Source organism: Podarcis liolepis (genome assembly GCF_965112155.1).
Source record: "Podarcis liolepis genome assembly, chromosome: 15".
NCBI lineage: Eukaryota > Metazoa > Chordata > Lepidosauria > Squamata > Lacertidae > Podarcis > Podarcis liolepis.
Window position 1 is genome coordinate 12,074,043 of NC_139566.1, and position 16,664 is coordinate 12,090,706.

Below are 16,664 nucleotides of genomic sequence, written 5' to 3' on the forward strand. Positions count from 1 at the left end.
TTTGTTGTTTTGGTAGCGTCACAGTCAGCTTTTGCTTTGCCCGACTTGCCACTCTCACCTTTTCCGTCGCCATGGAAACGGCGGGAAGCGTCCCAGAAAATTTAAAGGCGCAGTAGCCTTAAATAAATAAAAAAAATAATAGAGGCTGGACGCTTTGCAAGCCGGATCCGGTCTATGTATTGTATATTTCTTGGGAGTCGTTCGCTGTGATTTATTCACAAGCTGCAACCAGATCCTATGAATGTTTATTCAGGAGTAATTCACACCACTTAAGAGATTTTTGAAATATTAAGCAGAATAGAAATGCTTTTAAATTTAAATTTTAAACTGTTGTTCAGAATGTATTTAACTATTTCCAGGTTGCTGTGTGTGTTTTAATGTTTATTGTTGATGTCTGCAGTCCTGAACTCCTTTGTGAGGAAGGGTGAAATATCATTTAAGAAATAGGAAATGATAATAAACAAATGGGGCTTACTTCCTTGTTAAGTGTGCATAGGAATTGCAATTGCAGGATATTTAATCATAATTATACCCACTTTGTTTGACGGGAGTTAATTCAAATGTAACAAGAACTTCCAGATCTTGGCTGCACCTTGAAGGCTAACAAATAGATACTTGTTAATAATAATAATAATAATAAATTTTATTTATATCCCGCCCTCCCCAGCCGAAGCCGGGCTCAGGGCGGCTAACAACACTAAAATAGTGCAACATTATAAAACATCATAAGAATTAATTAAAATCAAAATTGTTACATTGTTACTTGTTACATTAGTCTTTTTAAAATGCGACAAGACTGCATTGCTGGTGCAACATTCTGCAGTCCTGTGCACACCTAAATGACAATAAGCCCCATTGAACAGGGCAGGGCTTACTTCTGAGCAGAGCAGGGCAAGGAGTTTGTTGTAACACTGAAGTAAACATTTTTCCTTGCAAGTGAGCATGCCTTACTGTTCTGACATCAACCACTAGCGAATCAAATAGGGCTGAACCCCCTAAGCAAAAGTGTATAGCGGACAACACCTGCCCTAAAAGCTACAGTATTTTTAATCAAAATGGAATACTTGGAGGGGGACACACACCCCCATGTTTCCTTGAACCATATACTGTAATAGAAAAACATTAAACATTAGCATTTGTATGCAAACCAACCATATGTGAGATATCCCGTTAACCTCATAACGAGCCTGTGAAGATGCTAATGTGCTTATTGTTGCCTCTGAGCCAATCCACTCCTCTTTCCCAGGGAGAAGGAGAATTGTTTCCTTGTGATGGTGGTAAACTAACCCTCCTAGATCAGCTTGCAAAAATCTGCTCATCTCAATACTCACGTTCCTCTGTATTAATTACTCGCTTCGTATCAGCTTACTGAGAAGATGAAGGGGAGAGGATACTGGACATGTTAACTGGATGCTACCCTCCACCCATTCATTAATGGCTCAGCAAATATCAACTGAGGGGAAAGGCAGTGTTGCTTGCACAGAATTAAACTCGCACAGGGCCTCATCCAGTCACACTGAGGAAGCCCCCAGACTGGTGTTTTTTCATGGGCGTATTCTGCAACATGCCACGGATGGAATAATAGAGCACTCAATGGTGGATCGTCTGGACCATCCACACTAGGGCTGGGCAATATCTGGTTTTCAACATCATGATATATCACCATGCCGTCATTGATGCCGAAATCCAGCATCGTCTGAACTCTGCGAGTGCGGCTTTCTCCCGACTGAAGTGCAGAGTGCTTTAGGACTGGGACATTCGCAAGGAAACCCAAACGCTTGTTTACAAAGCTATTGTACTACCAACCTTACTGGATGCTTGTGAAACATGGAGCACTTATAAACGCCATCTCCAACTCCTCAAAAGATTCCATCAACGGTGTCTCCGAAAATTTTTACACATCACTTGGGAAGACAGGCGAACTAATGTCAGTGTACTGGAAGAAGCAAAGCTCACCAGTGTCGAAACAATGATTCTTCAACATCAACTTCGTTGGACTGGTCATGTTGTGCGGATGCCTGGTGATCATCTTCCAAAGCAACTACTCTATTCCGAACTTAAAAATGGAAAGCGTAATGCTGGTGGTCAACAAAAGAGGTTTAAAGACTGTCTCAAGGCAATTTTTAAAAAAATGTAGTATAAACACCAACAATTGGGAAACACTTGCCTGAGAGCGCTCCAGTTGGAGAACAGCCTTTACCAAAGGTGTCATGGGCTTTGAAGACACTTGATCTCAGGACACAAGGGAGAAACGTGCCAAGAGGAAGGTACGCTTGGCAAATCCACACTGTGATCAACTCCCACCCGGGAACCAATGTCCCCACTGTGGAAGGATGTGTGAATCCAGAATTAGCCTCCACAGTCACTTACGGACTCATTGTTTAAACTGTGTTAATGGAAGACAATCTTACTCTGCTACAAGTGATCACCAAAAAAGAAAAAGAAGAAGATATCACCATGCAAAACATCACAATATTCTGATATATCATGATGCCTGAAATAAGGATGGAGCTATGTAGAGGCATTGGCTGGCTTCACGGTTTCCCCCGCATTGTGATTTTTGCTGCCCCCTGCAGGACACAGGGGAGAGTTGAGCCGGCCGAGCTAACAGGGGCTGCAGAAATCAAGAGAAGCGTTGTCTGGCTCCACATTGTGATTTATATTGATATATTGCTGAGCCCTAACCCACACACCATTCTACTTTATTAGTTTTTCTGTAGTGCATTCATGCTTTTCGGAGGGACACAGTTGTTGCAATGTAAACCAACAAAAATATAACAACCCACCCACCTCCCTTAACATTTATAGTAGGGTTGCCGTATTTCAAAAAGTGAAAAACCAGAGGAAATTCACCAAAACCTAAACTTCGAACATGGGTTGCTATATGGCCAGATTTTTCCAGACATTACAGCCAAAGCCACATGGCGACCCTAATTTATGGTATGAAAATGAATCTTTCCAATCCTCTTTCAAAGCCATCCAATTCGGTGGCCACCACAACATATTGTGGGAGCAAATCCCATGGCTTGAATCTTCCACAATCTAACTCAGTATTGTCCACCCTGACTGGCAGCAGCTCCCCAGGATTTCAGGTTGAGGTCTGTCCCAGCAGCACAGAGAGATGGAAGATGTTCTACCCTGAGCTAGTCTTTCCTCATAGCTTATTCCCCTCTTCCTGCACACACACACCTGTCCCTCCTAGGTAGCAGAGACAGAATGCTGCTCCCTGCAAAACCATACCTATACTATGTATTTGGAAAGTAGTTTGTCGGTTCGTAATGCATTTGGATGCCTCTTAAGATATCGTAACCCAAGTTTGCTTGATGGTTCTGGAGATCAAGGAGCAGGTTTTTCTCTATGGCTACATACAATCAAATGCCATTTTGAATCAAGATCACGGACTGAACCTTTCAAAACTGCACCAATATTTGCCACCAATTTCAAAACCGCACTGATTTTTTGGGTTTCTTAGGATGCATGAGCAGCGCTATTACTGCTAAGCAATGCAGACATTTGTCTTCAACACCTCTTGGTTTTCACCTTTGTTTCAATTTTATTATGTTTTTAAAGGGTTGTATCCAGTGCCCACTCAGAGCGGACCCATTAAAGTTAATGGGCAACATTAACTTAGCTCTATTAATTTCACTAGTTCTACTCTGAGTAAAACATAGTTGGTTACAACCCAAGGTCTGCTTTTATTGCTATTTTTAAATACTTATTCCCTATCATTTTATGTAACCCATCTAAAGTTGTTTTTTTCCTGATGAAGTGGTACATAAATCTTTCTCAATAAATAAATAAGATTTGCCACAACAGTGCGTTCAGGTGGCTTTTCAAGAGACAAGCAAAACAGCAACTCTTAGGAAAGGATTGCTTTTCTTTTCTTTTTAATTAGTGAGTCATGTTCTGTGGATCAGTTGGAAGTCCGGGGTTCAGAAGTTACACAGAGAAGCACAAAACAAAGTCACTGGCACATGTTTGAGTCTGCAGCTGTTGATGGTTGAGGCCTAGGAGAACAGCCGAGGCCTAGCCTCCACCCGCCGGCCGCACAGGCTGCCTCACTTCTCCTTGTGCTCAATCTGGCCTTTCGATATCAAGTCTGGGATCTCCACAGCCAGCCAGGGTCCCAGCTGCAAGACAAAAAGAGGACCGTCAGGAGGCCACCAGGGCCGCATCCTTTCCCCTTCCTTGGCCATGTGACATACTTGACAGAGAATAGCCCTCTCCTCCATTTTTAGGATTGTTAAACAATATTTCCAATTACAAGGCTTCCCAGTTCACATCAAACATATGAAGTTGCCTATCTAGGCTCAGTATTATCTACAATAGAGGTGAGGAACCCATTTTTCAGCCTGAGAGCCAAATTCCCTTCTGGATGACTTTCTGATCCTAGCCTGCCAGCTGATGGGGAATGAAAGATCTGGCCTACAGACCAGAATAAGTTCCCCACCCCTGATGTATTATGGATACAGCTGACAGGGGCTCTAGTCCACAAAAACCAATGAAATGCAATCTTAAACTTTAAGAAACTGGAAAACTCCTGTGTTGTTTTCATGCTTTGATACTTATTTGCACTTTTTCAGTCAGAAGGTTTGCTGCCAATGCAATTTACTCATTTGACAAGAGCAGCCTTTGGGGCTTACTAAGTGATGCCCCAAGCAACGCAGTCAAACATCTGTGTGAACACACTCGCTCACACCTACAACTCACCCCCAAGGCCATGAGATGAGCCAGCCCAAATTTAGGTACGTTCCTGGCCCATAAAGGTTTGAAGTGGTCCGTCAGACATATTTTACCGCCCCTGCAAGAAGACACACAGAGGTATTAAGATGGGGCATTAACAGGACAGATACAAGGGGAAATTGTGATCTAGACCACACCATACAAACTGGCTAAAATATAGAGGAGGAGAGCATCTGACCTGTACATTTTTGCTGTTTTTCCATCCAGCTCTGGGATGGCGATTTCTGGCGCGGTGGATGGATATGTGACCGGAATCTGCAAATGGGGTTTAAGCAGAGCTTAATACTTAGAAATCCTGCATAGGTTGACCTAATTAGCCCTCACCATAGGTTGACCTAATTAGCCCTCACCAAAATCCACAGGTAGCTGACCATCCAACAGTTTCTGAAAACTATTTCATTCCAGCCAGCTTTTTAATTGAACTCTGATTGTAAGGCTTTAACTCATTTTCAGTCACATTGCATTGGGTTTCTTGTTCACTGCTTACAGGCAACTGTGATTAAACGATGTACAGATTGTTGAAATAAAATATATAAAAGTAAAAGAAGCAGCTCTCACACAGAAAGTGAGGAATGAAAGGCAGGAGGGCTAGGAAGCCCAAAGGAGGGCACGGGGCAAGGACTCACATCAAACTCAACAGCAAACTCATACTTCAGGAGGTTGTGAATGTACCAGCATTTCCCAAACCACCTGGCAAGGAAAGAAAAAGAGATATGACACAGTTACATCTCCTGTCGCACTAAAGTCACATCCACATAATAATGAATATTAATATTACTATTATTGCTACTATCACCCCACCCTTCACCTCAAGGTCCCAGGGTGGGTTACGGCAAGTAAAACAGTGTTAAAAACAGTTTAAACAACTTACAGAAATAAAACTATACATCCCAATTGCCAAAAGCCAGGGTAAAAAAGCCAGGTGTCTTCAACATTCTCCAAGTGCTGTAGAATATATTCACAATACATGTAAAGCACTATTGTGCCACTTTAACAGTCATAAAGAATCCCAGGAACTGTAGTTTGTTCAGGGTGCAGACCTCACAGAGCTTTAATTCCCAGCACCCAAAACAAACTACAGTTCCCAGGATTCTCCACAAAGTTTTGGGGGTCTCCCTTGTACTCACCTTGTGCCTTCCTTGTTGGACTCTAGCCTGAACCAATCGTTATCAGCATTCTTGTTGTTTTCCACATACTACAGAAAGAATCCATAAAATAAAATAGTCAGCAAGGTAACCTCCATAGCATGATGTCCGTAATGAACATTTTTTGAAAATCTGACAGAGGCAGGTTACAGATTATTCCTGCAGCTGTATATTTAAAATACCCCCTCCACACACACATATACAGAGATTCCTGCGAACTGTAGCTTGTTAAGGGTGCTGCGAATCACAGCTCTGTGAGCGGTAAGCAACAGATCCCAGGGTTCTTTAGAAGGGTGGATTTATTTATTTATTAAATTTAAATCCTACCCTTCCTCCCAAAGGAGCCCAGGGCAGCAAACACACCCACTTATTATTATTATTTTAAGAGTAAAACTGTTAAAATGTTACAAAAGTAGTTACAGTTAAAAATATAGTCCCCCCCACCCGAAAGATCTCATCTCAGTAAGCTTCCAGAAAACAATTGGGACGTGGGGGGGGGGGGGGAGAGAAAAAGAAAGGTGAACTCAGACACAAGTCCTAGGTGTGTTTACTCAGGAGTGCCATCCACACAGAGCGGCGTGCGGGACATGGCACTTAGGTTGGCAGCTTTCCTGGGTACAAACCCTCCTGAAGCGCAGTACAGTGGTACCTCGGGTTAAGTACTTAATTCGTTCTGGAGGTCCGTTCTTAATGTGAAACTGTTCTTAACCTGAAGCACCACTTTAGCTAATGGGGCCTCCTGCTGCCGCTGCGCTGATGGAGCGCGATTTCTGTTCTCATCCTGAAGCAAAGTTCTTAACCTGAAGGACTATTTCTGGGTTAGCGGAGTCTGTGACCTGAAGCGTATGTAACCTGAGGTACCACTGTACGTACAACCATCAGGCCGGGGACCATCAGTCCAGGACGTTTCGCACTACAACTCCCATCAGCCCCAGGAAACAGCCAAAGGCCCCGCACGGTGGGAGCCGTAGTCCGAAACAACTGGTAGGCGTCGGAGTGGGTGGAGGCTGGTCTCCTCAGAAGCAAGTCCCACTGATTTTCAATGGGGCTCACTCCCAGGGAAGTGGCAACAGCCCTGCAGCCTCAGGCCCCGCAAGTTGCTCCTATTGCAGCAGCACGAAAACGCCTGACTATACTTGACCCTCTGAAGCCACCGTAGTGCAGCGGAGCCACGTCAGCCTCCCGGCACATAGCTCCCTCTCCTCACCGGGAAGGACCACGTACCTTAATGAGCGCCTGGTATTCCTCCTTCAGCCGCTGAATCCACAGCTCCTTGTCCCGCGGACCCGCGTTCGTCTTCAGCAAAGGCAGCTCGGCCACTACCCGGCGAGTAGCCTCGTCCGCCATCTTTGTTGAGGTACGCAAACCGGAAATGGCTTCCGGTTGGGCAGGGCGAGGAAACGTCGGACGTTGTTGTCATCCTTGCCCAGCACGTGAGCAGTTGGGCGGAAATGGTTCGCGTGACGCTTTCCCCAACATGATTGTTGAGGGCGGAAATAGGGTGTAGAGAGGGGCGGGGGAAAGGAAGAATCGTAGAGCTGGGAGAAAAGAGTTAGAGGCTCCATGTAGGCTGTTGGTGGGAGTTGTTTCTTGTGTGGCTTAATTAGGGCGCTGTGGTTTCCTTGGATTCCACTTTTACCCCACATCAAAGGACTGGGAGAGCGGACGGATTCCTCTCCGCCGCATGCACTTGGAGCAGCCAGCCTCACCCTAATGCCCTCCAGATCTTTTGGACTACAATTCCCATCAAGCCCCAGTCGTCGCGTGTTGGTTGGGGCTCATGGGAGTCGTAGTCCAAAACTGTAAGCTCTCTGAAATCTGACGTAAAGGTAACGGGACCCCTGACCATTTGGTCCAGTCGTGGCCGACTCTGGGGTTGCGGCGCTCATCTCGCTTTATTGGCCGAGGGAGCCGGCATACAGCTTCCAGGTCATGTGGCCAGCATGACTAAACTGCTTCTGGCGAACCAGAGCAGCGCGCGGAAACGCCGTTTACCTTCCTGCCAGAGCGGTACCTATTTATCTACTTGCACTTTGACATGCTTTCGAACTGCTAGGTTGGCAGGAGCAGGGACCGAGCAACGGGAGTTCACCCTGTTGCGGGGATTCGAACCACCGACCTTCTGATTGGCAAGTCCTAGGCTCTGTGGTTTAACCCACAGAGTCACCTGCGTCCCTAAAATCTGACCTAAGTGGACTGTTAAAGCAGCCTAATCACTGAAGTCATTGTGGCAAATGCCGGACCTCTCCCAGCCTTGGAGAGTTTGAACATTAAGCTTCAAACCTGCTGATTTATTTAGAACATTTGTACTGTGGGACGCGGGTGGCGCTGTGGGTTAAACCACAGAGCCTAGGGCTTGCCGATCAGAAGGTCAGCGATTCAAATCCCTGTGACGGGGTGAGCTCCCGTTGCTCAGTTCCTGCTCCTGCCAACCTAGTAGATAAATAGGTACCACTCTGACGGGAAGGTAAATGGTGTTTCTGTGCGCTGCTCTGGTTTTGCCAGAAGCGGCTTAGTCCTGCTGGCCACATGACCCAGAAAAACTGTCTGCAGACAAACGTCAGCTCCCTCAGCCAGTAAAGCGAGATGAGCGCCGCAACCCCAGAGTCGTCCACGACTGGGCCTAACAGTCAGGGGTCTCTTTACCTTTGCTCTTCAGCCAAAAAGGCTCCCAGAGCAGCTTGCGTACAGTCAAAACAAGACAGTCTTACCATGTAAGCAAAAACAACAAGAACAAGAAACCTATGACACGCAAAGGGCAAGGGGCAAGGAAGGAAGAGGAAAATCAAAACTCGGGCAACAATTTCTGAACGGTTGTTTCCAGTTGGCACATGGAGCTGGGCTTCCAGCAGAGCAGGAGGGGTGAGTTTCGTATTTCTCCCATTGAGGCAGCCTGATGGACTGGCTTCCCCCAAGTGACAGTTGAAGGGAGGGGAGGCCTGATGGAGCTGGCCTGTCACAGCCAGAACTAGTGGCATCAGCTCTGTTTACAAGATGATTGTCTCCCTTTGAGAGTTATATAGTATCATTAGGCACACATTCATCTTTTCTATGTGCTTGCTTTGACATTTTTCTTGCAGTGATTACGATGACCTATAGCTAACAAGTAATATTCATTTTATTTTATTTTTAACCCATTAACCTCCCTCCTTCTGTTAAATAGTTCACCTGGGTTGCTTGTCACTTTTGCCACCTCCTCGCTGGCCTGCCTGTTTTTCATCAAGCTGCAGTTGCCATGGCCACCTATTGGCATCCACAAGAACCGCAGCGTGATGACAGCCTTATGTTTTTACATATACTGTATAGCAGTGGTTTTCAACTAGGGTACTGTGGCACCCTAGGGTGCCTTAAAGGATGGTCAGGGGTGCCGCGGGCAACACTGGCCTCTGTCCCTCTTTCCTTCCCACCCTCCTCTGATGTCCTTTGGCATCTCTGCCTCCCAAAGGTTTGCACAGCTGTTTGTTGCAGAGGCCCTGGCTACAAGCTCCTCAGGTGAAAGGTGCCTCTGGGGCTGGCCAGGGGGTGCTGGTTGCCAGAAGCTGAGGCGATCTCCAGCCCTTATCGTTGGGAATGGACAGTGTAAGGAGCCACATCTCTTTGGGGCAGGGGGCAACTCAAAGACTGGGGAGGACAGCAACAGAGGACTCCCAAAGAGAGGAGAGGAGGCTGAGGGAACACTCCACAAGGGGGGGTGTTCGAAAAAAGTGAGAGGCTGCCAGCCCCACAGGGGTACCACAGAAAGAATGTAATTGGTCAAGGAAGCCGTAGACTCAAAAAAGTTGAAAATCTCTGTGGTACAGGAATATACATAGAGAATTAGAGAGTTGGAAGGACCATGAGGGTCATTTAGTCCAACCCCCTGCTATGCAGGAATCTTTTGCACAATGTGGGGCTCAAATTAATGACTCTTAGGGCTGCCATATGTCCGAAAAATCCCAGACATCGCCAGGATTTGGCTTCCAAAAATGGCTTCCTGGCGGAATTTTCAACGTCCATTGTAAATGTCCGCAAAAACCTGGACATATGGCAATCCATATTGTAAGTGGGTTTCTTTGCTGATTTTTATTTTTTGCCAAAAAAAAGCTTAACAACTTTGACACCCCCCCCCTCACTTTTGTGACCAGATTTTCACTTTCTGAAATACAGCAACCCTAACGACTCTGAGATTAAGAGTCTTATGCTCTACTAACTGAGCTCTCCCTCCCAGCGGTGTATTTAAAAGATGTTGTTTAATCCCCAGTTTGTAAATCACACTGGGTGCTTCCAATTTAAATAGAGTGCGTTTTATATTAAACAAACGGAGCGTTTGCTGGATCAGAGCAAACTCTACCTTAGTGAACAATATCGGCAGAGGGCAGTTGCAGTTGCAGTGGCGAAGCTGCATGCTCTGCTACCAGGGGCGGAGAGTAGGCAGGGGTGTGGCTTGTGACCCGGGGGCCGTGACGCGCTGCCCGCAGGGGCGTGGCACACGTTCTGGGGGCGGGGCGGGGGGCACCGCCTGTCGGGGGCGCAGCGCATGTCGGGGGGCGCTGCAATGGCACCCTACTGGAATAGAACCTTCAGTGTACAGTGCCAGTCTACCTTGGGATGTGTGTTAAATGTACCGTATTTTTCCGTGTATAAGACGCCTCCTACTTTTAGGGACCCCAAATTTAGAAAATGGGCATATGCACTATCCGTGTATAAGACGCCCCCAGATTTCTAACCTTATTTTAAAGTAAAAAAAAAAAAAAAACAACCCTAGTATTATACACAGATAAGTACAGTACTTTAAATTTACAGTGCGGTTTTTAATCAAGTGTTGTTGTTGTTTAAATAGTTGAAGCTCATTACAGCAGCTTGAGGAACAGCAAACTGGGATGACGTACCAGTGGGGCAGGGAACTGTACATGGTATAAAAGAAAAAGATGAACATGGAGGGGGCTTCGGGGTCCCCATTTGGCACCCACCCCATTGCTGGCCATTTTAAGTGGAGTGGACATGCAATAACTTGGATGCTCTGCCTGTATCAAAACCCAGACACATGCACACATGCACACACTTAGAGAATAAGGCGCCTTTATTACAACCAGAGTGAGATCCAGCCAGTCTTTGGGTTACAAGAAGGTGCTAGATTTTCCCTAGTTTCCTTTTCAGCAGATGATGAGGACGGAGCCTCTCTGAACGCAGCTTCCACTACTTTACTTGGTCTTTTTCTGGATGGTACTCAAAAGGCTGGAGAAGAACTCGGTAGCCTGGTCCCTGAGTTGTTCAGCCATAGGAGTCACATGCTCTTGTGCCCGCTGCACGTAAGCCCTGTCAGAATGAATAAAAGGACGAATAAAAGAATCAGTAAATGGATCAGGCCAAGGGCTTCCCTCTAATCCAAGCATCCCCATACTCGGCCCTCCAGATGTTTTGGGACTACAACTCCCATCACCCTTAGCTAACAGGACCAGTGGTCAGGGATGGTGGGAGTTGTAGTCCCAAAACATCTGGAGGGCTGAATTTGGGGGTGCCTGCTCTAATCCTATCCATTTCCAACAGTGATATGACAGACACCTTTGGAAAGCCAACAAGCAGAGCATGAAGGCAAATGGCTCTCCCCTTCTTTGGTAGTCCTCAGCAGCTGTTCTTTGGAGAGACTGCCCCAGTGCATGGGGGTTCCATTCCTAGCCATATTGCCGATTATGAGTTAATTAATTACATATATATGCCCAGATTGCTTCAAAGCAGTTTACAAAACATAAGAACCAACTGCACAGTACAGTACATGCAGTTTTCAGAATGCAATGCGTTCCTCAGGAAATTGTTCGTTAGGCAAGAGTTTGCATAACGACAATTTCCATTATTTCCCATGGGAACATTTCTGATCTGTGATTTGTCCAATCTCTCTTCTCTCTCATTCCACGGTTTTATCCTGAAATGGCCGCAGCCAACCAGCAAAAGAAAGACAAAGGAAAAACTGATTTCTCCCTTCTCTCTGCCTGTTCCCCTTTCCCATGCTTTCTGCCCCAAAATGGCTGCGACTGACCAGCAAAGCACAAACAAGGAAGGAAGTGGGCAAACTCCAGATGTTCCCATATCTGAATCAGCTGTTGTTTGGGCATAATTCTTTATGTTTGGAATTTGTAGATAAGGAGCATTCTGATAGCGGGACCTGTGTGTATTGTTAAAATACAGACTACTGTAATTGTTTAAAATTCGGTGTAATTTAAATGCATGGTAAAACAATCCAGCTGAAACATTAATATATAAATGACCATAATTAACATGTGCAATGAAACAATCCCATTAAAATGAAACTGCAATTAAAACAAGAGGCTCGGGCTGAGAGAATAAGGGAATGCCTGTATAAATAAGTATCTTCGAAAGCCGGCAGCATGCCAATGCAGATGGAGCATCTCATATATCAGCAGGGAGATTGCATTCCACAACACTGGTGCTAGCAAGGAAAAAGCCAGTCTCTGATTCACCACCAGCCAATAACCATCAGGCCCTGGTAAAAGTAACCAGGTTCCATGTGTAGAATTTGGTGCCTTTATTGGGCAGTGGAGGAGAAGGTTACCTGATCCAGAGTTTCTTTTAGGATTGTATAAAAAGGGTCCTCACCCCATCTCAGTTGAAATGCGATTGGATCTGGCGCTGTTTCATTTATATGTGTATTTGATCCGCTGTTTTTGCCTTGAATCGAAAGATTGCCTCTTTTGTACAAGTTATGTTTTTAATGCTTCATCTCCTTACCTGACCATGCTCAATCGCCTTTCGTTCTGCCTGTCTTTCTGAATTGTTGGACTTTTAATAAAAATAAATTTAAAAAGAAAGAAAGATGTGAGTGGGGGAAGGAGCTCTTACATTGTCTGGGCCTTGAATTCCTCTATCTTCTCTTGTGGCACGAGTTCCTTTTTGAAGTAGTCAGATAAGCTATTAAGGTAGCTCTGCACTTGCTGCACGACATCAGAAGCCGGGGCTGGAGCCTGTTCCGCCTGCCGTCTGACCACAGTCCCTGCAAGAACACGGGGAGACTCATAAATAGGGGGTCACTCGACAGTACAAAGGGGGAAAGCCATTAACCAGTACACCCTCTTAGTTCAAAGCGAGCTGCCTCATACTGAATCAGACCAACTAGCTCAGTATCATCTTCACTGACTGTCAGTGACACTCCAGGGGTTCCTCCCAGACCTACCTGAACGACAGGAGCGAGCCAGCAGTAAATCACACAGTGCATGTTGGAGTTAAAGCTTTATTAGCAAGAACAGGATCTGCAAAGACTTGGCTGAGTAACAGGCCTAAGGAACATAGGAACCTACCTCCAGGTGTTTTGCCCCCCCATGAATCAATTGCTGAAACTAAAGGTTCCTGCCTCCCCACAATCGTCTAGGTCTTCTCCCCACCAGGGTTTTCCCCCTCCAAGCAATCAGAGACTGAGCCGGCATGCAGTCTGTCTTTGCTCCTTCCACTTCATGCCGCTTCTGGTTCTAGGAGACCAGAGTCCCCCATGACTCTTCAACAGCCTGATTCATCTTGGCCTCTCTCCTCCACCTCTCCTGCTTCTGCCTCTGATTCTGGACTTCTGTCTGCCACAGACTCTCCCAGCTCACTAAGCCCTGTTACCCCTTCAGTTCCCAGCCCCTCCTCTTCCCAGTCTTCTCCCTCTCCTCCCTCTCACCACTCATTGTCATCCCACCACCACTCCCTGGGCTCTCGGAGATGTCCTTGGGGACTGAACCAGGGACCTTCTTCATGCAAGGCAAATGCTCTACCTAGAGAGCTTCAGCTCTGCTCCTCACGCATGCAGTATCCCCTCTCCTGTGTCCACACTGTGTCGTTCAAAGTTCAGTCCAGATGGAACAATACCGGAGAAAATTGAATAAGTGGAAAACACCCACCCTCAACGGTTGCCAATGACCTGAGGGAGCGTCTCCATCCCCATCGTTCAGCCCGGACACTGAGGTCCAGCGCCGAGGGCCTTTTGGCTGTTCCCTCATTGCGAGAAGTGAGGTTACAGGGAACCAGACAGAGGGCCTTCTCGGTAGTGGCGCCCGCCCTGTGGAACACCCTCCCTTCAGATGTGAAGGAAATAAGCAGCTATCTTATCTTTAAAAGACATCTGAAGGCAGCCCTGTTTAGGGAAGTGTTTAATATTTAATGCTGTATTGTTTTTAACACTCGATTGGAAGCCGCCCAGAGTGGCTGGGGAAACTCAGCCAGATGGGCGGGGTATAAATAATAAATAATTTTTATTTTTATTTTTATTATGTTTGCAAATTAAGTTCCACCTGGAAGCACTCTGATTCCCTCACGGTTTGCAATGAAGAACGCTGCCAGCCCCCTTGCCCCACAGTACCTTCCATGCAGCAGATGCTGACCAACAGGATTGCGAGAGCGAACACCTTCATTTTGGCACGCTTGGAGCACTCCTTTACTTTCTGGGGGGAAAGGGAGGACGGGGAGAGGTTGTGAGAAAAGAGGTGAGGAAGCAAGGCCAAGCCCGCACACTCTACGGCTTGATTCGTACACACTATACCTTTAAAGCACATTCAAAGCACATTTCCCCCCCTCAAAGAATTCTGGGCACTGTAGTTTGTTAAGGGAATTACTGGGAATTCTGTGAAGGGTGAAGTCCTGTGCCCAGAATTCCTTGAGAGAGAAGATGTGATTTGAGGGCATTGTGTGTACGCAGGCTACACCCACACTGTACATTTGACACGTGGCTCTCCTCAAAGAATCCTGGGAATTGTAGTTCGAAAAGAGTTACTGGGAACTGAAGCTCCCTGAGGGGTCAACTACAGTGCCCAGAATTCTCTGGGAGGAAAGAATGTGCTGGAAAGCAGTAGTCCTCAAAGGGATGGCCCACAAACCATTGGCAGTCCACAAGCTATCTGCTCAAAGGCCACGTAAACCCTCCCACAGCTCAGGTTGGGTAGGGAGCTTCAGAGACCAAATATGGTGCCAGTCCCTGGCACATTGAGGCTGGGGAGAAAACTATGGCCCACCATATCAGATAGTTAGATAGAAGCATTGCTTTAAAGGTACAGTGAGGGTTTTCCAAACTTGGGTCTCCAGCTGTTTTTGGTCTACGATTCCCATCATCCCTGACCACTGGGTCCTGCTAGCTAGGGATGATAGGAGTTGTAGTCCAAAAGCAGCTGGAGACCCAAATTTGGGAAGCCCTGGTATAGACTTAGTTGGCCAAGTGAATTCTCAGGTTTTTCGTGAGGCAGGATTTTTTGTTTGCTTGCTTGTTAAATACTTTACTGTTCTAAAAACAAAGAATATAGTAAATATGTGAACTTTGTGAACAATTCCCCCCTCCTCCCAAAAAACCACTTCACGTTTTCTGCCCAACTGCATGGCACGCTTTAAAAAACCCAAAACTTTTCACGAGGACTAGAAACTATTGTAGCCCTCCTTTTTGGTCAATGGAGAGCAGCCATTCTTGAAGGCTGCAATGCCTGTGTTAAGAGAAGAGGCTGAACAGCTAAAGGTGTTGGAAAAGGGGGGGGGGGACAAAGGGAGGAGAGAGCTGTACCCATCTACGTCTACCACCCAGACGTAATAAAAGTAATTTAGAAATCCCAAACTCAGAAAGGTGGCACAGAATCTTTCTAAATGAAAAAATGAAATGTGGTGTTGAATATCGAACAATAGTAATTTCACAACCCTTAGTTCAAGTGCTTACGCAGCCAAGTTGGGACCAGCGTAGAGGGGGGTTTTTTGAGCTTTTTTAAAAAAGGAAATCCACCAAAATCTACATTTCCGACACGGGTTGTCATAGGTCTGGATTTTCCTGGACATTTAAGCGATTTTCGCCCGGACACTGATTGCCAAATCCCATCTATGTCCGGGAAATTCAGGACGTATGGCAACCCTAGCACTAGGGGGTATTATCAGCAGGCCGGGGGAGCCCCCAAGGTTTGCAGAAATAAAGAAAACATTGTGTGTTGGGAGGGGGGAAAGCCTACAGGAAACACCAGTAGCAGCAGTTGAGGACTGAGAATGCAGACTGACTGTTGGGAACGGAACGGAACCGGTTTATCCCAAATCAGAGCACTTCACGCTGCTACCCTTTGTTGCAGCCTAGCAGTAGCCAAACAACAACTATTGTCAAGGACAACCCCTCCGTTTCACATTTGTCACCAGCTTCCTTTCAGATTTTCTACTTTCCCATCCTTCTGCCGCTCCACCCTTGACACCCTCTTCCCCTCTTGAGAACAGGCTAAAATTAAACTGGGACAGTTTCCCCCAGCACCACAGCAGGGCTTAATTCTGTGCTTTGACACCCATTGCACAACTGCCACACCTCAGACCCATATGAACACCCAGGAGAGTGGTTTTTTTCACCCGCCCACTATAAGAACAAGTGCCCACCCCCCACACCAAGGTTTCAAGAGCAGGGCTTGTGGATTCACTTGAATTCTGCCGTAATCCATAAAAAAAGTCAAGCTCTATTAACAGAAGCTCCACCGGTTGGATTTCTGCCTGTGTCACATAGCTGATAAAGTTTCAGAATTTCTGCCAGGGGGTAAAGTGACAATTCCATTGCTCCACCCCACCCCAAACCCTTTCTTCTTAAATAAAATAAAGTCAATTCATTCTTACCCAAACGATCAATTACAAGGAGCCAGTCAACATAGAAGTGATTGTTAGTTTGAGGTTGTAGGCTCTTATATAGGGCATCAAAAGACCAGCCTGTTTCACCCGATCTATTCTCCCTGGTGATTGGTGCTTGCGTCCCGTCCTGTCCCTCCTCCTCCCCTTCAACCTGCCACCACATCATCTGTCCCTCTTGGAAGT

General features: G+C 46.3%; 2 protein-coding genes across 2 annotated transcripts; both read right to left on the reverse strand.

Annotated features, from left to right (window-relative positions):
• Positions 1-3,870: 3,870 nt before the first annotated feature.
• On the reverse strand, positions 3,871-7,280 carry UFC1 (ubiquitin-fold modifier conjugating enzyme 1). Its single transcript, XM_083477685.1, has 6 exons — positions 7,113-7,280; positions 5,871-5,938; positions 5,370-5,433; positions 4,922-4,998; positions 4,711-4,801; positions 3,871-4,130 (listed from the first exon to the last, which is right to left on the reverse strand). Exons 1-6 carry the CDS (start codon positions 7,233-7,235, stop codon positions 4,059-4,061), a joined length of 495 nt encoding a protein of 164 aa, XP_083333811.1. The 5' UTR covers positions 7,236-7,280; the 3' UTR covers positions 3,871-4,058.
• A 3,649-nt stretch (positions 7,281-10,929) lies between these two features.
• Positions 10,930-16,664, reverse strand: APOA2 (apolipoprotein A2). Its single transcript, XM_083477693.1, has 4 exons — positions 16,470-16,664; positions 14,215-14,296; positions 12,723-12,873; positions 10,930-11,183 (listed from the first exon to the last, which is right to left on the reverse strand). The coding sequence occupies exons 2-4, from the start codon at positions 14,264-14,266 to the stop codon at positions 11,069-11,071; spliced, it is 318 nt and encodes a 105-aa protein (XP_083333819.1). The 5' UTR covers positions 14,267-14,296; positions 16,470-16,664; the 3' UTR covers positions 10,930-11,068.